A 23,810-nucleotide genomic window follows, 5' to 3' on the forward strand; every position below is an offset into this window, starting at 1 on the left:
GGCCCAGTGGGGCTGGGGTGAGGAGCAGGGGGACTCCCCCCGCCCCCGCCCGGCTTCCAGCCAAGGGATGATGGAACAGTGCCCTGCACCATGGCAACAGTGACCAGGGTAACCCGAGTGACCCCACCAGTGCCAGTCTGTGCGGCTGCGGCTGAGCGCACGGGAGGGCGTCTGTCGTTCCTGTGTGCCCACCAGCCTTGGAGCAAGGGGAGCCGCGCAGGCCTTGTCCCGAGCCCCAGGTGGAAGAGAGAAGAGCCTCGGCGTGCCTGACGGTGTGGGGGCTGAGCCCCAGCTCAGCCTGGCCACAAGCGGGTGCAGCCCCAGGAGCGAGGTGACAGAGGGGTCCCTACGACAAGTGGCATGCCCCCAGTCTAGATGAACCCCAGCCCCATAGAGGGAGAAGGAGGAAGAGGGAGTCAGTCCATACCCCCTGGGGCAAGGAGCGGTCAGTGGCGCCCTGGGGCATCAGGAAGGGTCACAGTGGGGCACTTTGTGACGTGCCGTGTCACCCAGTGCTGCCCCCACAGTGTCTGGGAGGAAGGTGCTGGGGCAGGCTCGTGGCAAGGAGCCCCCTGAACAGAGCTACTTCTGCCCCACCGCCCCTGGCAGGGCAGCCCCGGGTGGTGCAGGCTTCCCTTCACCCCTTTCCTCTCTCCCTGCCGCAGGATGTCGAGGATACCCGCCAGCCACCCCAGGCAGTCCTGGCAGGAGAAGGACAGAGCTGCCCCAGCTCCCAGCTCGCGGCTGAAGCCCAACAATCTGTGCAAGTTCCCGCTGCTGCATGCGCGTGAGTGTGAGGGCATCGTGGGCAGGGGGCTGCCCACGCTGCTCACCCTGCCCTGCCCTGCCCCAGACTCGCAGCCCCCGGCCAGGCTGGCAGCCAGGCTCCCATGGGGCAGCAGCCAAAGACCCGGCCCTGCCACAGCATCCCTGGGGCAGGGACCCTCCCTGCCCCTGGTACCAGTGCATCCTTCACCCAGGCACACCGGGCCCCCCTCCTGGTGCTGCCCTCCACCATCGCACCCTCACCCCTGGGGCGCGCAGGGGACACCAGTGTCCCAGCCTTGAGCTGGGGCTGGGGACATCCCCAGGAGCTGGGCGGAGGGCTCGCGCTTTCCCCACGGCCTGACCCCAGCCCTGCCTGCTCTGTGCCCGCCAGATTCCTGCCACTCGGACTTGGCTGCGCCCATGGAGGAAGAGAATACCCTGGACATCATCCGAGGCTTCCTCAGGATCAGACCAAAGGTATGCGTGGCCACTTCTACGAGGCTGTGCCCCTACCTCCCGGCCAGTCTTTCTGCCCACATGCCCTGCTCACAAGGTGCCAGGGGCTATGCCCCCTCCCAGCTATCTCTCCCCACTGACACTGTTATCCAAAAAGTGTGCGCCTTCGCCCGTTGGGCAAGAGCCAGCCGACGCACAGAGGCCAGGCATTTCTTTATTACAGATTCGCGCAAAGCTTGGGCTTAGGTGATGATGCTCCACGAAGCAAGCCCAAAGCTCAGAAGAACAAGATTAACATTTATGCAGTCTAGTTATACATACGTATTTTCCAAACTCTGCCTAAAAGATGCTATTGGTAATTAGTACGCGCGGTAGCTTTCCGTTGGTCTATATATCTCTCGCTTTGATTTCAAGTTACAGTGTGTTTTTCATTTACTGCATGTCTGAGGGAGGGGTGAGGGTGAGTCCTTTAGTCCTGAATGGAGTCGGTGGTTGCGTCCCCCCCCCCCCGCTGCCTTTACCTTGCCCCTAGTTACAGTCTCGTTCCGCTGGCTTCTTGCCTTTGTTGCAAGTAACGGGCTGTTGGCACCTCCTGGGGTGAGGTGTTCCCCTTATCAGGCTTGGAGTTCTCCTTCAAGGGCACTTGTCATTAGGACAAAGTTACAGACGTATGGCGACCCTAACTTCCCGAGCAGAAGTGAATCACTTCATGTTGACTACAATGTGATAATGGGGATCGAATGCATAGCTAGACATCAGCGCTGTCTGTCCCTCTGTTCCCTCCTCGGCTGGCAGCAAGCAGACCAGAAGCTGAAGTTTCTGGCCTCCATCTGCACCGTCTGCGGCACCGCCAGCATGGACTCCAGCGTGTGGGACGAGCTTAACGACTTTCAGTGCGAGGTGGTGGACATCATCCAGGTGAGGGGACAAGCAGTCAGGCCTCAAGAGGCAGGCCCAGGGGCAGTGGGCAGTGGCACAGCCCTGGGGGCAGGAGAGGGCTTGGCCGGGTAGGGGGGTGCGAAGGAGCGCTGCTCCAGGTTTCTCTCCTTGGAGATGTTCTAAAGCCACTGGCGTGGCCCGACTGGAGCTGGGGGTTGGACCCAATGATGTTTGCAGGTCCCTTGGCCAGCCTGTGGCTCCGTGATGGGCACAGAACTTGCCACCACGGGGCCTGGGACCACTGAGTGCTGGGTTGGGAGGGGGTGCCAGGATGGGGGCAGCCGGGGCTCTGCCGGCCCCGCAGGCTCTTGCTGGGTGAAGGAGACTGCCCCATCCTGACGTGACTCACCCTGCTGTGCTCCCCAGGTGCTGCTGCAACAGGAGCCCACTGACGACCTGGGCACCACGGTGCGGCAGCAAGCCATGTTGGCCATCACCTCCATGAGGTACCTGCCCCGGCCCCCAGCTTGGCCTCCTCGGTGCCAGGTGGCCCCGACAGCACTCGTCCCATATGGGGGGCATCCCCAGTGCTGGGTCTGAGAGGGAGGGGCAGGGGGCGGTACAGGGTTTTCCCCCTCAACTTGAGTGTCAGTAGCGTGGGGCTTGACATGACCCCTGCGGCGTGGGAGCCGAGCCAGGTCTCCAGCCCCAGAGTCTGCCTCTCCCTGGCTGGGCCCCAAGAGCACCCCTTTGTCCCTGCAGCAGAGTGGGACTGCTTCTGGAGGAGAAGACAAGCAGCCTCCTCCAAGCCTGCTTCTGCAGCATCTTCTACCAGCACCCACAGGAGGACACCCAGGACCCCGAGGCTTCCCTCTACTCCATGGTATGCCACAGGGTGAACCACGGGGAGATCCCCTGCCCCAGGGTCCCTTCCTGGGCACCGCAGGGCCATGGCTGTCCCTCCCTGGCTTCCAGGGCTGCCCCCAAGACTCTGTCTCCCTCGCAGACCATGGCCGTGATGGACAGCATGCTGCAGGTGCTGGTATGCAGTGCTGGCACGCTTGGCATCCTGGAGCTGCAGAACATCTTGCAGGTCTGGCCTTGGCACAGGGTCCCTATGGGCAGTGACCCCCGGCTCCAGCGGTGACCCACCCAGCGCCTGGTGCAAGGAATGGGGCAGGCAATGTCCCTCCTTCCCCGCCATGCCCCTCCCACTAGCCCCTTGCCTCCTGGCTGCTGCCAGAGCCCCTTCTCCTGCCACAGCTCACCCCACCTCTGCAGCCGTGCTTGCTGCCCATCCTGCCCAACACTCCCGCCCAGACAGACCTGCCTGTCTGGCTTGGCAAGGGGAGCCCAGCCCTGGGGCTTTCCCCCTCCAGCTTTACCACGGCACATATCCCAGAGCCCCCACCACCCTTCCCCAGGGAGCTGGTCACCACAGAGCCTTGGGGTCCCTGGGTGGGGGGTGGAGGGATGTTGTTTGAGGGGGAAGGAGTGGAAGGCAGCAGAGGCAGCAGCAGGAGCGGGATGCGGCGACCTGCCTGGCCGCAGCAGGTTGCTGTGAGAGGCAAGAAGGACACATGCCCCATCCCAGGCATTGCCCCGGAGCAAGCCTGCCTCTGCCGTGCTGCGCCATGCCACCTCCCTGGCACACCAGCAGCTTTTCTCCTCCCAGGTCCTGCTGCCCTTCACCAGGTCCCAGAGGGAAGCAGTGCAGGAGAGGGCCGTGGCGCGGATTGCCACGCTGATCAAATTCACCACCACCTGCTCCATGCCACAGGTACCGAGCTCCTGGTCTGGGCAGTCCCACTGCCCTGTCCCTGCAGCCCGGAGCCCTGGCACCTCCTGGGGAAGTTGGGCACCCAGTCAGCAGGAGGCTGGGAGCAGGAGTCTTTGCCCTGTCCCTGCCCTGTCCACGCTCTCTCCCAGGGCAGGGCCGGGCAGGGCTGCCGCAGGCACAGGCAGGAACTTGGCTTCCCTGCTCCGGCCTGGTGCCCGGCTGCTCTGGGAGCAGCTGGGGCTCACCTTGTGACCGGCCTCACCTTGTGCCTGCACTGCCTCTCTTCCCCCAGGTCTGCTCCTGCTTTGCACAAACTATAGTCCTCAGACACCAGTGCTCCAAGAGTCATCAGTTTGCCATACTGGGGCTGCTGGTGGGGCACCTCATTCTCTGCTGCACCTGCAAGCATGAGAGGACCCGCCACGAGGCTGCAGTCGCTCTCCATCACCTGCACACCTTCATCCTGCAGCAGAGAAGTAAGAGAGGCCGTGTCGGGCTTGGTCCCCCCCAGCATGGGCAGCCAGTGGCCACCCTCCTTGGCCAGAGAAAGCCGCATACAACCTGCCTGCCTGCCTGCAGTCTGAAGAGCCATTTCCTTTCAGCCCTGCTCACAATAGCCCTGGACCCTCCCTGCGTATCTGCTCCACAGACCTGTCAGGGCGTCCCAGTCCTTTGCCAGTGCCTTTTCTGCCCAGCACTCAGACTGCACCTCCAGCTCTGCACCCTCTCTCTCAGCACCCTGGTTTTTCTCCTCCCCAGGCAGGCAGCGCTGGCCGCATGACAGAGGGCAGCTGGAGCACCAGGAGGTCTGGCAAGTGAGGCAGCCCCAGCAGCTTTTGCAAACCAGCAGTGCCAGAGAAATCTTCTTGGTAAGAAGGGCCTTCAGCTCCTGGCTGGCGGGATCAGCATGAGCGAAGGGACACCTGATGCATGGCGATAGCGGGGGCTTGCGCCGATCCTGAGCAGGGGCGAGGCAAAGGCCTCCAGTGAGCTCTGGTTCCCCATGGCACCCTGACCCCCACCGTCCATCTGCCCAGTGCAGCCTGGCTCTGCGTCCCACTCCCTGCACAGCCAAGATGCTCTGGGGGATGCTCTAGGTGACAAATCTCCCTTCCTCTCCTTCATGCCGCAGAAGTTCACGAAATACCTCCGTCCCTCTGACCGGGCAGACATCATCCTCCTAGCCATCAAGAACATGAGAGACCCAAGCACCTACAGCATCCGCGTGGCTGCCCACATGGTGGATGTCCTTGTGCTGGGCCCTGCCTTCCAGCCGGGGCAGGTGAGTCGCCCAGGCGTGGCACAGCTGATGCTCCAGCCCCCCGGGGCACCGTTCCTCCCCCGGCTCTGCACCTGGCCAGCGCTGACACCATCTCCAGTTGGCATACCACAACGGGAACAGAAGCAGCTCCCAGTGGGAGCTGGGGAAACAGCCGCGCTCACCCAACTGACATCCCCACTCCCTCCTGTGTCTCCTCTCCAGGTCTTGAAGATCGTGCGCGCCATCTACACAAACCTGCCCTCCATCAGGACGCTGGTAGCCATCAACAGCCTGGACAGGGCCCTGCGCGTGCTGGCAGACAAACACCCCAGCGAGGTGGTGGCCGGCCTGCTGCAGTGCTCCCCAACATGCACCTAGTACGGGGCTCACCAGACTTTAGGGCTGCTCTCACACTGGCAGAGGGGCCCCAAGACCCTCCCAAGGGACTTCAGGCCGGCCTTACTCCTGGGTGTCCCCACTGACAGAGCCCTGGTTCTCCACAGTGTCGCCGTGACCATGTGGACGGTGATGCTCTTTGAGCCCCAGGCTGCGAAGAAGGTGCTGCAGGAGCTCATCAACGTGATGATGAACCAGTCGCTGCACAAGACCTCCGCCTCTACCAAGGACAACCCGCGCATCCTCTCCCTGGCTGTGAGTTGCTGGATGAGGCCTCACTGACCTCCGGGGCTGCTCTCAGCTCTCTGGGGCCACCCCTTCCCTTCCATGCCCGCCCCAAGCCTTGGCCTCCCCAGGGGTCAGGGAGATATCCGTGTCTGGTGTCTTCTGCAGGCAGCCAGGACCATAAGCAAGATCCTCCTGCAGTCCAGCTGCCCACGGGACGCGGAAGCCATTTTCCCCCGGCTTTTCCTGGCACTGCTTTTCCAAGTGTCATTCACCACAGAGCTGGCGCCAAAGGAGGTGCAAATCTTCTGGAAGGGCCACCAACAGGGTCTGATTGCTCCTATCAGGTGCGCCATCCCTGTCCGCTCGTCCCTGCCAGCCACCTGGAGCCAAGCCAGGGGTCCCGGTGGGAGCTGAGCATTTCTCCTCGTGCAGGTCTGTGGTGCGGGCCATGACGGTGCTGCTCTGCAGGATGGGCCTTGAGAGCCACATGCTGGCCATCGAGGCGCAGGGTGGCTGGGACATGCTGCTCAGTGCCCAGACCCACCTCATGGGAGTGCGCATCGTGGCCAGGTGAGAGCCCCTTCTCCACACTCCTGGGGGACTGTGCACCCCACCCCACCCCCTCCCTTGGGGCTGATGGCAGGGGGTCCCCACTGCTTGCAGAAAGTGCTGCAGTCCAGTGATGACCAGACTGGTGCGAACCCCAGAGATGTGCCCGCCTGGCTCAGGCCTGACAGTGCTTCCTTCCCCCTTCCAGGGAGATGATGAAGACCCCAAGATCCCTGCGCTCCACCATCTTCCGCCATCTGGCAGAGCTCCTCTATGTGGAGAACCCCTCCTGGGAGATGGTCGCCATGGTCTTCTTTGTTGAGGTGAGCCTGATGGCACTGCTCCAAGCTCCCTCCGATGCTCAGTTCTCCCATGCCCGCTGCTGCAGCAGCAGCTGGGGCAGCAGGTGGGCTCTGGCTGGTACCACGGAGGAGCAAGGCGAGCAACCAGTGTGGTGTGGGGCACGGGGGCTCTCCGCAGTCCCTGCTGCCTCCATTCAGGCTTGGCCTTGCCCTGCCTGAGCTGACGGCTGGAGCCAGCGCTGCACCTCTCCAGCTCCCGTTGCGTGTGTTTCAGATGGTGGGCTGCATTGGCCTCAGTGAAGAGCTGGACTGTGCCCTGGCAATCTTCCCCACGTATCTGCAGAGCCAGTGCCTGGGGATGCCCACCCTGGTGCTCAGGGCCATCCTCAGGCTCACCGAGAGGCCTGACACAGTGAGTAGGGGGCAGCTGGGGCAGCCAGGACAACAGCCCATGGCAGAGCTGTGGGTGGTAGGTAACATGGCGGCGTGGGCTTTTCTGGGCATGGGGAGCTGAGCCAGCTGCAGCCAGCTCTCCCGCGTCCCTGGCCCACTGCCCCATGGCAAGGGGAGAGGCAGCAGTGCCGAGGGGAACAGCACGTCCCAGCAGGGATGATGGCAGCAGAGCCACGTGCCCGAGTGTGGGGTCTGCAGAGCGTGGCCGTGGGGTGATGAGCCCCGGGATGAAACGCAGGGCCTGCTGGCGGCTCGCGCAGCTTTCCAAGCAGCGCTGGTCACCCACCAGGCTGCTCAGGGGGTCTGCTGCAAAAGGGGGCAGCCGAGGGTCTGGCAAGGAGCCAGAGCTGTCTGTCCTCCCCCTGCACACCCTGCTCTTCCCATGGCCGTGCCAGGGAGCCCTGTCTGCCAGGCGCTTGCCCTCCTAACCCATGCTGCCTGCTGAGAAGCCAGCGGGGAGGCCAGTGCTCACGGGGAGGGTTTTCAGCCCTGCGGTCACTTGCCGCTTTACAAAAATGAGGTGGCGTGTCTCACACAGGTATGGAAAACCCTTGCCCTGCTGCCGTACGTCATGGAGCGGCTGCAGGCTGATGACAGCGACGGCAGCGCCGTGGCCCTCTCCGTGCTTGACAACATGCTCCAGCTTCCGGCGGGGAAGTTGCCCAGCCTCATTGCCCCGGCGCTGGCTGACAAGCTCCAGCCACTCTTTGACAATGTAAGGCTGGCGGAGAGCCCCATGCTCCCCTCATTCAGCACCTCGCTCGCGTCTCCCACCGCAGCCCCCATGCTCTGCAGGAGGATGCTTTGCCCTGCAGCCCCCAGGCACTGTCGCTGCCCTCGGTGACTCCGTGCTGCACCCCAAACCCCCAGCGTGGACTCACCCTGGCTCGGCCTCCTTGCCGCAGGGCGGACGGGGGTGGCAGGACAGCAGCCGGTGTGCTGAGCAACACCAATGTGCACCCTGCCCTGGCAGCATCCCCCAGTCCTCCACAGGGTCTCCCTCTCCGGCCCCCAGCCCCTCTGCACAGACATTCTGCATGCCACGGCTCATGCACTCCCTTATGGAGCAGGGCTGCCTGCAGCCATCTGGGGGAAGTTCACCTCCACGTCAGCCCCTCGCTTGCCATGGGCTTGCGCTTGGGGCTGAGGTCCTCCTCCCCTCCTTCCCCAGCATTTGGACACTGTGCGGGAGCAATCCATCCACCTCTTCCAAAGCGTGATGAGGCTCGTGGTGGGCGCTGAAAAGAAGAAGATGAAGAAGAAGGTGTGGAGCAGCCTGCTGCCACTGCTCTTGCACCTGCACGATCAGAACAAAAGTGTGGCCAAGGTGGGATTCTTAGCCTGACCGGTCCTTTGGGCCCGGCAATGCTGACACTGGACCCTTCAAATGTGTGCCACTGGGAGGTCTAGCTTGCTGAGTCCCTAGGGCCAGGCAGAGCCCCCCTCCCTGCCCACTGCTGCCCTTCTCCTGCTGCTGCCCAGGTGGACGGGGAGGTGGGTCCCTTTCCCACCCAGCTCCCTCCGCACAGCCCCTGGCATGGGTCCTGCAGCCCCAGAGACTGAGCTACAGCTCCACAACAGCCTGGGGCCCCCAGGGCCAAAGCACTGAAGCCCTGACGGCCTTCCAGTCAGAGAGGGTGATTGTCCTTCTCTTCCCCGGGGTGCTGAACATGGTGACAGCACCAATTCCCAGCTGGAGCGTCTTGCTGGCATGGGGTAGAAGAGGTTCTGAGCCCCGCCAAGAGGGAGGACACAGGGTCCTGTGCCCTCGATGGTGGTGGTGGCATCTCTGTTGCTCACCAGGCCTCCCAGGAAGCCCTCCGCAGTGCTGGCCTGTTCCTGAAGTGGAGGCAGCTGGTGCACATGGCTGCGACCGGGCAGGCATGGAGGATCAGCGAGTGCCTGGTAAGCAGAGCCCCAACACCCCTGGGATCTTCCCCGGGCCAGCCCTGCCCTGTGCTCTGCGGGGGGGATGGAGGGCTGTGCCCCCTTGGCTGCACACACCCTCCTGGAGCAGGCTCTGCTCCGCATTGCCTTTGCCCCTGGGGTCCCCAAGGGGACCCTGCCACTAGGATGGCACCCCTGCATCCCCGGGAGCCTGATGCTCCCTCTGAACCCCGGTGCCACACAGTGGGGAGCTGGGGATGTCCTGCTGGGGGGAAGGGGGATGGCCCTGGGTGGAGGGATGGCCAAACGCGGGGGCAGCTCTGCGCTGACCCTGCACCCTTCTCCTCTCTCCAGCTGGCCAAGAAGAGGAGCAGGGCCATGGCCTACCTGCACCAGAGCCTGCATTACCTGCACAGCTCGCAGGAGCCCCTGCGATGGGAGGCTGTCAGGTTCATCGGTGAGCCATGACTCCCAGGGTCCCTGTGTCCCAGCACAGGACCTATGGGGCACCCCTTCACCCCCTCCTGCCCCTGCCTGCACAGGTGGGGCTGGCAGGAGGCTCATCCATCCCCTCCCTGATGCTGCACTCCGGGGTCAGCCCTCCCGGGGGGACCGTGCAGCCAGGTGGGCTGGCTGCAAGGGTCTCTGAGCGGCAGCAGCATCCTTGACACACTGTGTTGCTCCAGGGCTCGTTGGGCGGTGCGTGCGTGAGCAGTGGTACCTGGAGTACATCCGACATGGTGAGCAAGGGCAGTGGGGAGGAGGAAGGAGCTAGCACGGAGCTCCCCCCAGTAACCTGGGCAAGGGGGGATCTGCTCCCAGCGTGCCTAGGGGGGATGGGGTGTTTCTGCAGGGGGCTATTCCTGAGAAGCAGCTTCCAGCCGAGCCACCTGTCCCCTGGCTGCCTCCTGGCCCTGGCAATCACAGGGTGCAGTGTGCCCTGCCTGGAGGGGACACAGGGCTGTCACCTCACCTCTGCTGCTTTGTCCCCACAGTCCTTAAAGGTGCAATGAAAGACACCAGCCCCCTGGTCTCCTCCCTGGCAACTCAGACATTCCTCATCCTTGGACGACGAAGGCTGTAAGGGGTGGTTTAACCTATGATTACTGCGCTTATGGCTGCCAAGGACATGGGGGAGGTGGCACTCGACCCCCAGCGAGGGCTCTGCTCAGGCAGAGACGAAGCAGCAGCCCCAGCCCGAGGATGCTCTGCAGGCTTCTCTTCCTGAAGGCTAACAGGGAAGAAGACACCTCAGCCCCAGAGGAGCTGGCGTCCTCTGGAGAGCGGCAGGACAACTGCTCTTTCCAGTGGTCCAGGGCAAAGACGTGCCCTCATGCTTTGCCTTTGCCATAAAGTGCCAGCTGCTCCACTGGGCTGTGAAGCAGAGGGGAGAAGCCCAAGGTGGAGCCGAAGCAGAACTTGAAAGCAATGCCTTCCTTCCCCTCTCCAGGGCCACGCTGCCGGAATAAATGACTTTTTCTGCCACCCACTGTCTGAGCAGCCTGCACTGCCTGGGGCTGACGTGGCCGAGCCCAGGGGTTACCAAGCCGCCGATGCTCTGGCTCCAGCAGCACAGGCCCCTCCATGTCCCCAGCAGGATGGGCAGCTCTGCCTCCTGCCCGTGCCGCTTGTCCCCACCTGCCCTGCAGCCACTGCTGCCCAGCACGTCACGAGAGCAGCAGTAAGAGGGCACACTGCAAAACCAAGCCCTCTGTTGAGCCATCAACAAAGCCCAACAAACAAAGCCCAAGCCTTTGACCAGTCTCCAAAGGGGAGACCACCTGCGGGCAGCCAGCAGCCCCTCCACGATGCCCCGGGCATGCACGGCAACAGTCTTTGGCCACCTATGGCCGGGGCGGTGAGCCTGTGGCGGCACAGAGGCCGGCCGAACGGCGCTCCCGCTGCCCGCCGGGCTGCCCGCTCCCGGCTGTCCCGCACACCGGCCCCTCAGAGCCCACGCCACCGCCTTCCCGACCCCGCTGCCCCTGCGGCCCCACCGCCCCTCAGCACCGCAGGCCGGCCCCGCGCCTCCGCACAGAGCGGCAGAATCAGACTGGTCCGGGCTGGCAGGGACCTCTGGAGGCCATCCAGCCCAAGGCCCTGCGAAAGCAGCTCCCCCAGGAGCCGGCCGCTCAGGGTCACGGCCAGGCGGGGTTTGAGAGCCTCCAGAGACTGCCCAGCCCCGGGGCAGCCCACCCCAGGCCGTGACACCCCCACAGCAAAGCCCATCTCCTCCTGCTCGGAAGGGAAGGAGCTCCCTGTGTGGCCGTTTGTGCCCGTTGCCCCTTGTCCCGTTGATAAGATCCCGTCGGGCCGAGGCCCAGGTGCGGTGCCCAGAGCCCAGGCAGCGCCCTGAGGGAAGGTGCCGGAGGCAGTGACAGGCACGGGGGCTGGTGGCCCTTCCCCTGGCTGCCTGGCTGTAGCTTATTGATGGACAGACTCCAAGAGCAGATCAAAGACACCTTGAAGACACTCAAAGACACTTAATAAAATCAAGCAAACCTTTTATACCTTTACAGCGGGTTGACGTATCAGCGTATAACTGTGCTTTAGTAATTTTCCACTCTTAGCTCTTTTTTCTATTGCAAGCACAGCAACTTAGCAACTCCCTTTATCCACACGGCCACAAGCTTTGCAGCCTACTCTGTATTTTAAAGTTTCTCTCCTTGGTTCCATGGCTTCCTTCCAACAAGCATAACCGTGTCTCTCTCCCAAGGCTGGTTTTTGCTCACTGACACCGTCGAGCGAGCTTGAGAAATACCCACATCTCCGTCTTCTTTATATATAAAAAAGGCTTGCTTCAATGCTCTATCTATTAGAGTTTGCACACATTTTAACATACATGGAATACAGATCAGAATACATATCAAAATGAATAAGCATCTTATGCCTATTTGTAATAAACTTTTTATCCATGCAGTTAAACCTAATCTACTAAAAATATTTCCAAAAATGTTAAAAGCATCACTTTGTTGTAGTTTCTGTACTCCTTGCAAATTTTCTATACTTTCGTGAATAGATTCAGAATGATCAGACAGATCAAAGTCCATCAAAATCCTGACAATCATGACCTTGCGCTAACAAAAAATCTATTGCAGCTCTATTCTGTAGCGTAGCATGTCTTATTGCATCAATGTCTAACAATAGTCCACCCAGGGCTAATGAAGATGCATTAGTTTGTTTTGCAAGCCAACAGCCAAGCTTATTCAAGCTGGTTAGTGCTTGCGCTGTTCCTACTCCTGGAGCAAATATAGATGCTGCTATAATATCACCAGGGCTCCAAAATTCCATATTACCTTTACAATCCGTTTTAAAGGCATGTGTAGCGCGTTTGTGGCAGTGTAACTTACGAGTCATAATCATGGATGTATTGGGTGTTAACAAAGTTAACCTTCCAATGCTCCATGGTCCTCCTTTCACATGGGAGGGAATGCCAGGCCATGCGCGATCTTCACAGATTAGAAATAATCCTGTGGACAGTTTAAGTGGACAATTGCTAGACTTTGATACTTTAGGAGAAGTATAATTACACCAAGTGCTAGCATTTCTATATGCAGGTATGGAAGCATTTAACAATTGAATTGTTTTTATATTAACTTTGCCTGTGTAGTTAAAGTATACACAATAATCCATTTTTACAGATCCTAGTAAGTCCAGTTCCTGTGGTCGATCCCACCATATGTTAAATATGGAACCCAACCATCCCAATTATTAACCACATCACCAAATCCCTGAATTATGATCCGTTTATCTGAGGGGACGGGCCAATCATCAACAGGTTGTCCAGCCAGACAGGTTGTAAAAGGGTTTTCCAAAGAAGCAGTTGACAGACATAGTGTGTCCTGTCCAGTGCAACTGGCCAAGGTTACCCAGATGTTGGGTTTGGGTTGAGGTGGGATCCATATTGATGCAGCTGATGTCATGGCACAGGTGATGGCAATGACTGAGATAATGATGGCTTGATCCATTGAGCTGGTACCCATCTTGGGCCAGAACCTGTGGAAACCTAAGCATACCCTCTACCCCAAGTTATTAATGGAAAAGGACCTTCCCATTGATTTGTCTGCAAATTTTTTACTATAACTTGTGCTTTCTCATTAGATTTTGAAGCATTGTGTAAGCCAAAATGGTGGTGTATAGGAGGTCCATCCTCCATCCAACGATTTAAAAAATTCAAAACATAACAAGCTTTAGTTATACGCTCTTGTGGGGTTAACCTTAGACTCCCCCTTTTATTTTTTTTTGCAACATAGTTTTAAGAGTGCTACGTGTGCATTCGATAATGGATTGGCCTGTGGGAGAATGTGGAATGCCTGTAATATGCTGAATTGTTGAAAAGATGTCTGTCTTATGCGCTATATAGCCTGGGCCATTATCTGTTTTTATAGGTTTCCGAACAGGGTGGCGAAGGCCATAATAAAATGTCTGCAAACATCTTTTGCTTTTTCACCTGAGCGTACTGATGCATAAATATAAGATGAAAAAGTGTCAATAGAGACATGTACATATTTGTACTTGCCAAACTGGGCTATATGAGTAACGTCTGTCTGCCACATTTCAAGTGACGAAACGCCTTGAGGATTAGTTTAGATCGACAGTGCAGGCAAAACTTGTTGACAATCGGGACACGACTGTATAATTTGCCTTGCTTGGTCCAGAGTCAGTTGAAACGTGCGTTGCAGTGCTTTTGCATTTTGATGATAAAACTCATGAGATAAATGGGCCTGTGCAAAACTGTCAGGTAAGACCTGCATGATACCTGCAAGCCTGTCTGCTTGTGTGTTCCCCTCACTTATGGGACCGGGTAAGGAGGTATGTGAGCGTATGTGTTGTATAAAATATGGATGTGCCCATCGATCTGGGAGCCGCTTGAGCTCCCAGAGAAGAGCAAATAAGGCTTCGTGTGAGATTTCCTTCAAAAAGGAGCGTTCTAGCCTAGAAACAAGGCCTGCCATGTGGGCAGAATCTGATAACATTTATTGGGGTAGTCCATAATTTGAAAACATGGACTACTGCAGCGAGTTCTACTATGTGAGGCAATCCTGTGACAATACGTATGTTGCTTTTCCAGTTTCCTTCACCATCTCTCCAAACTATCGCTGCTCGGCCTGTTTTGCCAGATCCATCAGTGAATACTGCAGGGGTATCAACTATTGGCGTGATAGCTAATTGTGAAGCAGGTAAAAGAGAAAAAGTGCAGGGATTGTATAATTTTGTGTCCTGGGAAATGAATACTTATCTGTCCTGTAAAATCTGCTAGAGCACACTGGAAAACAAAAGAATGGTGAGTTAAAAAAGTTAGCTGTTTTGTATCAAGAGGCAAATAGATAATATTAGGTTCAACACCGTCTAAAGTTAATAAATGCTTTCTTCCTTTCTGAATTACCATAGGTATCACTTCAATAGCTGTGGTAACTGTTTTTCCAAAATTATGTGTTAAAAATATCCATTCCAGAATAATCAAAGAAATCTTGCGGAACCCACTGTGCTAAGAGACCATAGGGTTGAAAAGTTGAATCAAAAATGAAAAGGCTAATAGGATAGTCCATTTTTCGCCTGTGAGTGACTTGACCGCGGGCCGGCCCCGCGCCTCCGCACAGAGCGGCAGAATCAGACTGGCCAGGGCTGGCAGGGACCTCTGGAGGCCATCCAGCCCAAGGCCCTGCGAAAGCAGCTCCCCCAGGAGCCAGCCGCTCAGGGTCACGGCCAGGCGGGGTTTGAGAGCCTCCAGAGACTGCCCAGCCCCGGGGCAGCCCACCCCAGGCCGTGACACCCCCACAGCAAAGCCCATCTCCTCCTGCTCGGAATGGAAGGAGCTCCCTGTGTTACCGAAATCTCGGAATGAAGAACTTATCGACACCAATGTGATGTAGATAAGCAGACACTTCTTTATTGACGGCCGGGTGCGTGAGCGAGTCCTCTCACGATCAACGCACACCAAGTCTCAAAATTAGACGCCATATATAGAACTTATTCATACATATTCATTAAGTATTCATGCATAGCCATGATATTTCCCGGAAAGCGTTAACATATTCTCCTCCTATATCCGATTCTGCGCAGTAGAGCTTAGAAAGGTCTAGAAATGGCTCTGGGGTACGATTTGGGTAGGTGGTATATGAGTCGGTGGTCGTGATCTCCCCCTGCCGGAATTACCTTTTACTAAAGTTCACGGTTTCTTGGCAGGTAAGCACAAGCTGTTCCAGTCGACTCTCCCCCAGTTTCCATTCATCTCATATTCTGACACTTCAATACACCTTCTACCTACAGAAGACTGGTCAAATACAAAGAAACCTTTCAAACCCTGAAGTTATTACCAAAGTTTTAACAGTGGTTGTAGCCCATTCTTCTAGCCCTGGTACGGGATGTACAGAGGATCTCATAGCAGCTTTTGCTGTGCAACTATAAGTTTCATTAAAATAGATTTCTTATCCTTCTATCTTTCTATTCTATAAAATAATTTTATAAAATCAAATAATCAATCAAATAAAGTCAATCAATCTTCACTTATTAGCAAATCTATAACATTTCCCCCCTTTGAAAGTGTTGAAAATCATTTTTCAGTACTTTCACATTATTTACATATCATTTGTTTCAACATATTTTGGTGGTGGACTATGTCTTGATGGAATAGTTGGTACTTCTCTCATACGATTGACTGAAATTCTGTTGGTAAACTGTTTCTTCAAACTTGCATATACTAGCACGATCATCAGAATTACAATTAGTAACAGAAACAAAGTTTTGATTATGGATTGTATCCAAGAGCTCAAATTCCATCCCAGTTTGTTAAAAATTTTCCCCAACCAGTCTTCTGACATATCTTCTTGAATTGATTCTGTTTCTTTTTCAATTTTATCTAATAAATCCAAATCATGCTCCACATCTTGTGTGACATTTGAAATGTGGATACAACAGTGGTCCAGCTTATCCTTGAGCTATCCACATACTCCGTGTTCTTTAAGTAGGAGCATATCTAATGCCATTCTATTTTGTAAAGTCATTCTGGAGGTCGCCTGTAATTGTATATTCAATTCCTTAAACCCCTTTTTGGTAACGTTTGCTAATTTTTCCACTTGACCAGTTAACTGATAGAGCCATGCTCTGTTTCTATATGAAGCTATAGGATTTAAAAGTGATTCAAGTGCCCAGCCAATTTTCACTCCTGTAGATGGTTCATTCCAAATATCATCATTTATCTCAGATCTCTTTATTCGTTTCAATTCTAAATTCTCTAAAGATCCTCTAAAGGGTGATTTCTTGCAAACTGGACACAATGTTGGCATGCCTAAAGTAATTTCTTTCACCTTACCTTCTAATGGTAAATGTGATGTCCAGGTTCCATCACTTAATGCCCAAACTAAATGTCCTGGACTTCGAATAGTAGTTTTTCTGCAACTAAACAAAGTTCCTTTTCTAACTGTAAAAGTGCCGGTTAAATTGAAAATATTCTTAAGACCTCGACAGAAACAACCCTATTTCAAAGCAGCGGCCAACGGAGGAATTCTTTGGATTACTAAGTCTGCATTACTGCAATCATACACTTTTTCACATTTCCACCATGGCACTATTTTATTTTCCTTCTCCCGATGAAGTTGACCTATCATTGACCCAGGGTAATACTGAAAAAACTTTTCCATCCCAGGTCAAACACCAAGAAGTTCTTGCCATATACTGAAAATGGGAAAATATGGACATAGACCGTATAGAGTCCCATTGTTCTACTAAGTGGGCACCTTGGCCCGTTTTGTTACACTTCCATTTCATGACACTTCTGCTCACATTGGTTTCAAGTTGTTCATCATAAGAACACCATCCTAACTGGGGATTTGGACCCCCAGGAAAGAGAACTCAAGCTATGGCACTAGGTCGGGATCCTGTTATAAAATCATAATTCAATAGTTTTTTACAATCTGTTTCTTTCCCTGGCGACTTCCACTGTTTTCTGATAACCTTTACTTGTTCATACCATTGAGTTACTGGCCTTTGTTCACAATAGGTGGTCTCATTTTTACATTCCAGATTGGTCAGATTCATGGTTAACATTCCCCATGGAATAGATTCACCTACTGCCCTCGGTATTGGCAAACAGGCAGTGATCTGCGTGACATTTTGTAAATTGGCAAATTCTTTAGTCAATCCTACCATCAAATTTTCCTCAGCCATTTGTTTGGGAATTTCAATCACTTGTTCTGTTTCTACTTGTCTTTTGTTCCTGTCCACCAAGCCAGCCCATGATGCCACCAACACTACCGACCAAAATAAAATCCAATATAAAAATTAGACATGTTTCAGTGTCAATTTTCAAGTCTCTGGGTCACGACTGACAATCTTCCATGGAGTAGGTGCTTTCTTCACTCGAGTATAGTGTATCCAAGCATCTGATTCTGCTATCTTGATAGCTGTAAAAGTGGTTAACAGTATCTGGAAAGGTCCTCTCCAGCGCTCCTGCAAAGGTTCGGAGGTCCAGGTCTTCACATAGACATAGTCTCCTGGTTGGAAATCATGCACTGAATTTTCCAGGGGTAAAGGTCTATTCCAAATTACTGCACTCCAAATCGCAGCCAAAGTTTTCCTTAGAAAAAGCAAATAGTTATGGGCATCTTGTTTTCCTTTTACATGTATGTTTAGATTTGGCTCTAGAGACTCATATGGTTTTCCATATAATAATTCATAAAGACTGACCGAGGTTCCACTCTTTGGCTGTACCCTGACTCATAATAATGCAAATGAAAGTGCCTGAGGCCACTTTAGACTGGTTTCTTGACAAATTTTACTTATTTGTCGTTTCAAAGTTTGCTTCCTCCTCTCCACTTTTCCACTAGATTGTGGTCTCCAAGACGCATGCAAATCCCAATTACTACCCAATACTTTGCTAACACTTTGGACTACTTCAGCAACAAAGGGTGGACCTCTGTCAGAGGAAATTCCAATAGGAACTCCAAATCTCGGAATTATTTCTTGTAACAACCACTTCACAACCTCTTTTTGCTTGTGTGCTGCGACAGGGAAGGGCTTCTGGCCATCCTGTAAAAGTATCAACCCTTACCAGGATGTACCGGTACCCATTTTGTCTAGGTAACTCTGAAAAATCTACTTGCCAATAATCTCCAGGTTCTGTACCAGATTTCAGTCTACCCATTTGAACCTTTTTCTTAATCACTGGATTATTTTTCAAACATACTTCACACTTTGCAGTTACCATTTTAGCTATTCCCAACATCTTAACTGATCTTACCTGCTTTCGTAAAGGTGTTACTAAGGTTTCTGCCCCCCAGTGACATTCTTGATGCCTCGTTTGAATTATCTCTCTCATCACAAGAGGTGGAATTACTACCTGTCCATTAGGAGTTATCCACCACCCAGCTAAGTTTTTCTTAGCGTTTAATAACTGACCCAATTTGTCATCTTCCTCTGAATCTCTGTTTTTCCCTAGGAAGGGTTACTGTTTGAGAAGGAATTCTTGCCATTTGCAATGCTTGTTTCTTTGCTACCTTTTTTTTTCTTTTTTTTTTCTGTTTTATCAGCTAAATTATTCCCAGCTATTATTTTTGTATTCCCAATGTGATGTGCCTTACAGTGCATGATTGCTACTTGATCTGGCTTTTGAACTGCTTGCAATAATTGTATAATTTCCTTTTGATGCTTAATGTTTGATCCTTGAGAGGACAATAGCCCTCTTTCTTTCCACAAAGCCCCATGGACATGCACTACCCCAAAGGCATATTTTGAATCTGTCCAGATATTTACTTTCTTGTCTTTACTTAATTCTAGGGCTTGAATCAAGACAATACGTTCCGCTTTCTGGGCTGATGTAGTACTCGCCAATGCTCCTGCTTCTATAACTGTAGTCTCTGTTGTTACCGCATATCCAGCGTATCGGACTCCTTGTCCCATAAAGCTGCTTCCATCAGCATACAATTCCCAGTCTGATCGCTCCAATGGTACATCCTTCAAGTCTTCGCGACTGGAGTAAACATACTCGAGGGTAGCCAAGCAGTCATGTTCCAGTTGTCCTTCTTCCTGTATGGAACTTAAAAACACTGCAGGATTTACCAGGTTAGTTGTCTTTAAAATCACATCATCTTGTTCAGTCAGTACTACCTGGTACTTCATCATTTGGCTCGGAGACAGCCAGTGTCCCCCCTTTTGTTCTAAAACAGTTATCACCATGTGTGGGACATAGACTGTTATTGTTCTTCCCAAAGTCAATTTCCGAGCTTCTTGCATGAGCATCACTGTTGCTGTCACTGCTCGAAGGCAGTTTGGCCACCCTTTACTCACTGTGTCCAGTTGTTTAGAGAAATATCCGACTGGCCATTTCCAGCTTCCTACCTTCTGGGTTAACACTCCCAGTGCAAGGTGCTGCCTTTCGTGAACAAACAACTGAAAATCTTTGGTTAAATCCAAAAGTCCCAAAGCAGGTGCAGACATTAAGGCACATTTTAACTCTACAAAAGCCTTTGCTGTGGTGGGCCCCATACAAAGGGAGAATTCTTTTGGGCCTCATACAGCGGTTTAGCTATTAGCCCATAGTTCATAATCCAAAGATGACACCACCCAGTCATTCCCAAAAATGCTCTGAGTTCAGGAATATTTCTCGGCTCAGGTATACCACAAATAGCTTCTTTGCGATCTTTTCCTAATTGTCGCTGTCCTTTTGAAATCTCAAAGCCCAGATATATCACAGTCTGGTAGGCTGTTTGGGCTTTCTTCCTGGATACCTTGTACCCATTTAGTCCCAGGAAATTAAAGAGGTCAATAGTCACCTGTATACAAGTAAATCTTTCTTCTGTAGCAATCAGTATGTCACCCACATATGGTAAGAGTAAATGCCCAGGTCTTGATTTATCCTGTTTCCAGATTTCAAGTTCCTTTGCTAACTGATTTCCAAAAATAGTTGGACTGTTTTTAAATCCTTGGGGTAATCTAGTCCGTGTCAGCTGCATCCTTCGCCCGGTTTGAGGATTTTCCCATTCAAAAGCAAACAGTTTTCTACTTTCCTTTTCCAAAGGTATACAGTAGAAAGCATCTTTTAAATCAAGCACTGTAAACCACTGATAAGTCTCCCTTAATGCTGTTAACAGTGTATAAGGGTTTGCTACTACAGGATAAATATCCTGAGCTATTTAGTTTACTGCTCTCAAGTCTTGCACCAGCCTATATTCACCCGAGGGTTTCTGACTGGTAAAATAGGAGTATTATACTCAGATTCACATTCTTCCAAAATTTTATACTCCAAAAATGTATCAATCAATTTCTTCAATTCCTGTCTCACTTCTGATTTGATTGGATCTTGTTTAATTCTCACTGTTCCTGCGCCTTCCTTCCAATCTATTTTAACAGGTTCTGCTAGTTTCGATTTACCAGGAATATTTGTTTCCCATACAGTAGGGATCGCTGCCAAATCCACCTCCGGTGGAATTTCTTGTTCCTTTACTTTTTCTTGTATCATCAGGATTTCTCCCGGTTTTGACTCAGGTATTTTCAAGAAAAGTTCTCCTTCGTCAAAAACACTTTGTGCATTTAATTTGGATAACAAATCTCTTCCTAAGAAGGGTATCGGACATTCTGGCACATACAAAAATTCATGTGTAATTATCTTATTTCCAAATTTCAAATCCAGGGGTTGCAGGAATGGCCTGGTTTTGTTCCAATTTTTCCTTTACAGGTATTTAATAAAAAAAAATGTCGCTCCTGTATCCACTCCCAATCTCACAATTTGAACAGCATTTTTTTCCCCACTTTCTTATTATCAGAAGTTATAGCCATTACCAAATTATCTCTAATAGTTAGCTTACATTCATCCTGCCAATCCTTTCTTTGTCTTAAGTACAAGAACAAATCCACATTTGGCATTTGATTCCATTTCCCTTCTCTTTTACAATACAGCATTAACTGCAGAATAGCGTTATAATTCAGTGTCCCATTCATGGGCCACTTTTCCTGATCATCCAATATGTACAAAGGCCACCAATTATTACAATACTCAAATTATTACAATACTCAATCATCTGGCTCTTTTGCAGATCATCATGTAAATTTCCCCAATGTGCCAATAAACATCCCAACAAAGAATTTTTCGGGATTTTGTCATTTACAGCAAGATTACCCATGCTTTTACTTTTAAACAAGCGAGTTAACTTAGATGCCCTGGTATAATCACTCACAGTACAATACACAATTATTCAACTCTGTCACTCTGATCCGCGGATCCACTCTCCACACTCGCTTTTGTGCTCAATTGCACGTCTCACCCTAACAGCCACACTCACACTTTCCCACAGTTACTTTAAACAAAGACATAAAACACAATATTATACACTTCTTAATTTTCACCTCAATACACAAACACAAGAAAACATTCCGTATCAAAAAAAACCCCACAAAACCCCTCTAACTTCTTGTTAGAGGCACTACTTTAGAGAACACTATAGCATATAGGTTCTCTTGTTTCCACTTTTGTCCAACCCTGCAATAGCTTTCGCTTATGTCTTACGGGCAGACTCCTAGTCCTACCCTGCGCAGCTTTCACCGCGTCTGACAGGCAGACTTACTCAGTGGGACTCAAACCCACCGGTGGGACTCTAACCCACTCCTTACCATACACTTATTATAGTGGGACTCCTACCCACTTCCTCTAGTGCACTTACTTTACTGGGACGCTAACCCACTAACTACAATTAGAAAAAGAAGTGTCTTACCAAAAATCCAGGGAACCTCGCAAAGAGCCTTATGGATCGGGGATCAATGGGTATCCCTGAGAAATCCTCGGTGCCGGCTGGAACCGATCAGGTCCCCGACTACTCCGGTCTCCTTCAGCGAGGTCCCATCTGGGTCGCCAAAACTGTTACCGAAATCTCGGAATGAAGAACTTATCGACACCAATGTGATGTAGATAAGCAGACACTTCTTTATTGACGGCCGGGTGCGTGAGCGAGTCCTCTCACGATCAACGCACACCAAGTCTCAAAATTAGACACCATATATAGAACTTATTCATACATATTCATTAAGTATTCATGCATAACCATGATATTTCCCGCAAAGCATTAACATATTCTCCTCCTATATCCGATTCTGCGCAGTAGAGCTTAGAAAGGTCTAGAAATGGCTCTGGGGTACGATTTGGGTAGGTGGTATATGAGTCGGTGGTCGTGATCTCCCCCTGCCGGAATTACCTTTTACTAAAGTTCACGGTTTCTTGGCAGGTAAGCACAAGCTGTTCCAGTCGACTCTCCTCGGTTTCCATTCATCTCATATTCTGACACTTCAATACACCTTCTACCTACAGAAGACTGGTCAAATACAAAGAAACCTTTCAAACCCTGAAGTTATTACCAAAGTTTTAACAGTGGTTGTAGCCCATTCTTCTAGCCCTGGTACGGGATGTACAGAGGATCTCATAGCAGCTTTTGCTGTGCAACTTTAAGTTTCATTAAAATAGATTTCTTATCCCTCTATCTTTCTATTCTATAAAATAATTTTATAAAATCAAATAATCAATCAAATAAAGTCAATCAATCTTCACTTATTAGCAAATCTATAACACCTGTGTGGCCGTTTGTGCCCGTTGCCCCTTGTCCCGTTGATAAGATCCCGTCGGGCCGAGGCCCAGGTGCGGTGCCCAGAGCCCAGGCAGCGCCCTGAGGGAAGGTGCCGGAGGCAGTGACAGGCACGGGGGCTGGTGGCCCTTCCCCTGGCCGCCTGGCCTCAGCCACTCCTGCAGCTGGGGCGAGAGAAGGCTCCAGGAGCCCAGGGACTGGGGCTCCCAACTAGGCACACGTAGAAGCCTCTGGGACTCTTTGTCCAACAGCCCTGCTGGCAGCTCCGGCGCTGGATCCAGGAGTGGTGATCTCCCTCTCTCTCTAGCTGTCTTGCCCGATGTCCCGCCCCTGCCGCCTCAGCTTTTTCTCCTAAAGTAATACAAGGCCTACCCCAGCTTCTCCTAAAGCCACATAGCTTGGTTGGATATAATTGTGAAAGGGTCAATGTTTACTGGGTGTTTGTTCCATTAAAGTTGATGTTTAGGTACGGACCTTGGGTGTTACCTCAGCGCAACCCACACCAAGGGCATTTGCGAGTCTGAGTCGCTCTCTCCCTCCTCATAGCTGGGATGTGACAGATCCCCCCTGAGTCTTCTCTCCTGCAGGCTGAACAGGCCCAGCCCCCTCAGCCTGTCCTCCTAAGGGAGATGCTCCAGTCCCCTCACCATCTTTGTAGCCCTCTGCTGGCCCCTCTCCAGTACTTCCTTGTCTCTCTTGAACTGGCGAGTACCTTCTGGAGCCCTCACCCATGGCATTCCTCCAAGGAGGTCCTTGAAGAAGCCAGCGTTAGCTCTCCTGAAGGCCAGGGCGGCAATCCTACTTGTCGGCTCGCTTCCTCAGCACAGGACCCTGAACTCCGCCATCTCATGGTCATTGCGGCCAAGGCTGCCTTCAACTTTCACATCCCCAACCAGCCCTCTGCTTGCAAAGACAGGCTGTAAGAGCACACCTTGCCTCGTTGGCTCCTCCACCACCTGCGTCAAAAAGTTGCCGTCGGTGCTCTGCAGGAACCTCCTGGACTGTGTCAGCCTAGCTGGGTTGTCTTTCCAGCAGGTATCAGGGAGGCTGAAGTCCCCCGTGAGAACCAGGGCCTGGCATCGTGAGGCTGCCTGCCATTGTCTGTAGAAGGCCTCACTGGCTTCCCCTCCCTCATCAGGTGGCCCGTAGCAAACACCTACAACGGCATCCCGCGTGTTGGCGGGCCCCTTCATCTTTACCCGTAACCTCTTGACTCGTCCTGCACCCACCCCAAGGGAGAGCTCGAGACCTTCCCGTTGCTCCCTCACACAAAGAGCAACTCCACC

General features: G+C 52.7%; 2 protein-coding genes across 2 annotated transcripts; both read left to right on the forward strand.

Moving 5' to 3' along the window:
* Positions 1-212: 212 nt before the first annotated feature.
* On the forward strand, positions 213-3,534 carry LOC129736030 (uncharacterized). The gene is made up of 7 exons (XM_055709775.1): positions 213-312; positions 666-787; positions 1,160-1,245; positions 2,020-2,142; positions 2,530-2,609; positions 2,866-2,986; positions 3,110-3,534. Exons 2-7 carry the CDS (start codon positions 667-669, stop codon positions 3,248-3,250), a joined length of 672 nt encoding a protein of 223 aa, XP_055565750.1. The 5' UTR covers positions 213-312; position 666; the 3' UTR covers positions 3,251-3,534.
* A 208-nt stretch (positions 3,535-3,742) lies between these two features.
* LOC129735970 (maestro heat-like repeat-containing protein family member 7) lies at positions 3,743-10,433 on the forward strand. The gene is made up of 16 exons (XM_055708937.1): positions 3,743-3,883; positions 4,176-4,359; positions 4,643-4,752; positions 5,016-5,165; positions 5,367-5,521; positions 5,648-5,795; positions 5,934-6,112; positions 6,201-6,338; positions 6,526-6,640; positions 6,894-7,031; positions 7,611-7,787; positions 8,244-8,399; positions 8,876-8,977; positions 9,314-9,416; positions 9,646-9,699; positions 9,955-10,433. The coding sequence occupies exons 1-16, from the start codon at positions 3,875-3,877 to the stop codon at positions 10,041-10,043; spliced, it is 2,007 nt and encodes a 668-aa protein (XP_055564912.1). The 5' UTR covers positions 3,743-3,874; the 3' UTR covers positions 10,044-10,433.
* The last annotated feature ends 13,377 nt before the right edge of the window (positions 10,434-23,810 follow it).

This window comes from Falco cherrug, chromosome 4 (genome assembly GCF_023634085.1).
Source record: "Falco cherrug isolate bFalChe1 chromosome 4, bFalChe1.pri, whole genome shotgun sequence".
Taxonomy (NCBI): Eukaryota; Metazoa; Chordata; class Aves; order Falconiformes; family Falconidae; genus Falco; species Falco cherrug.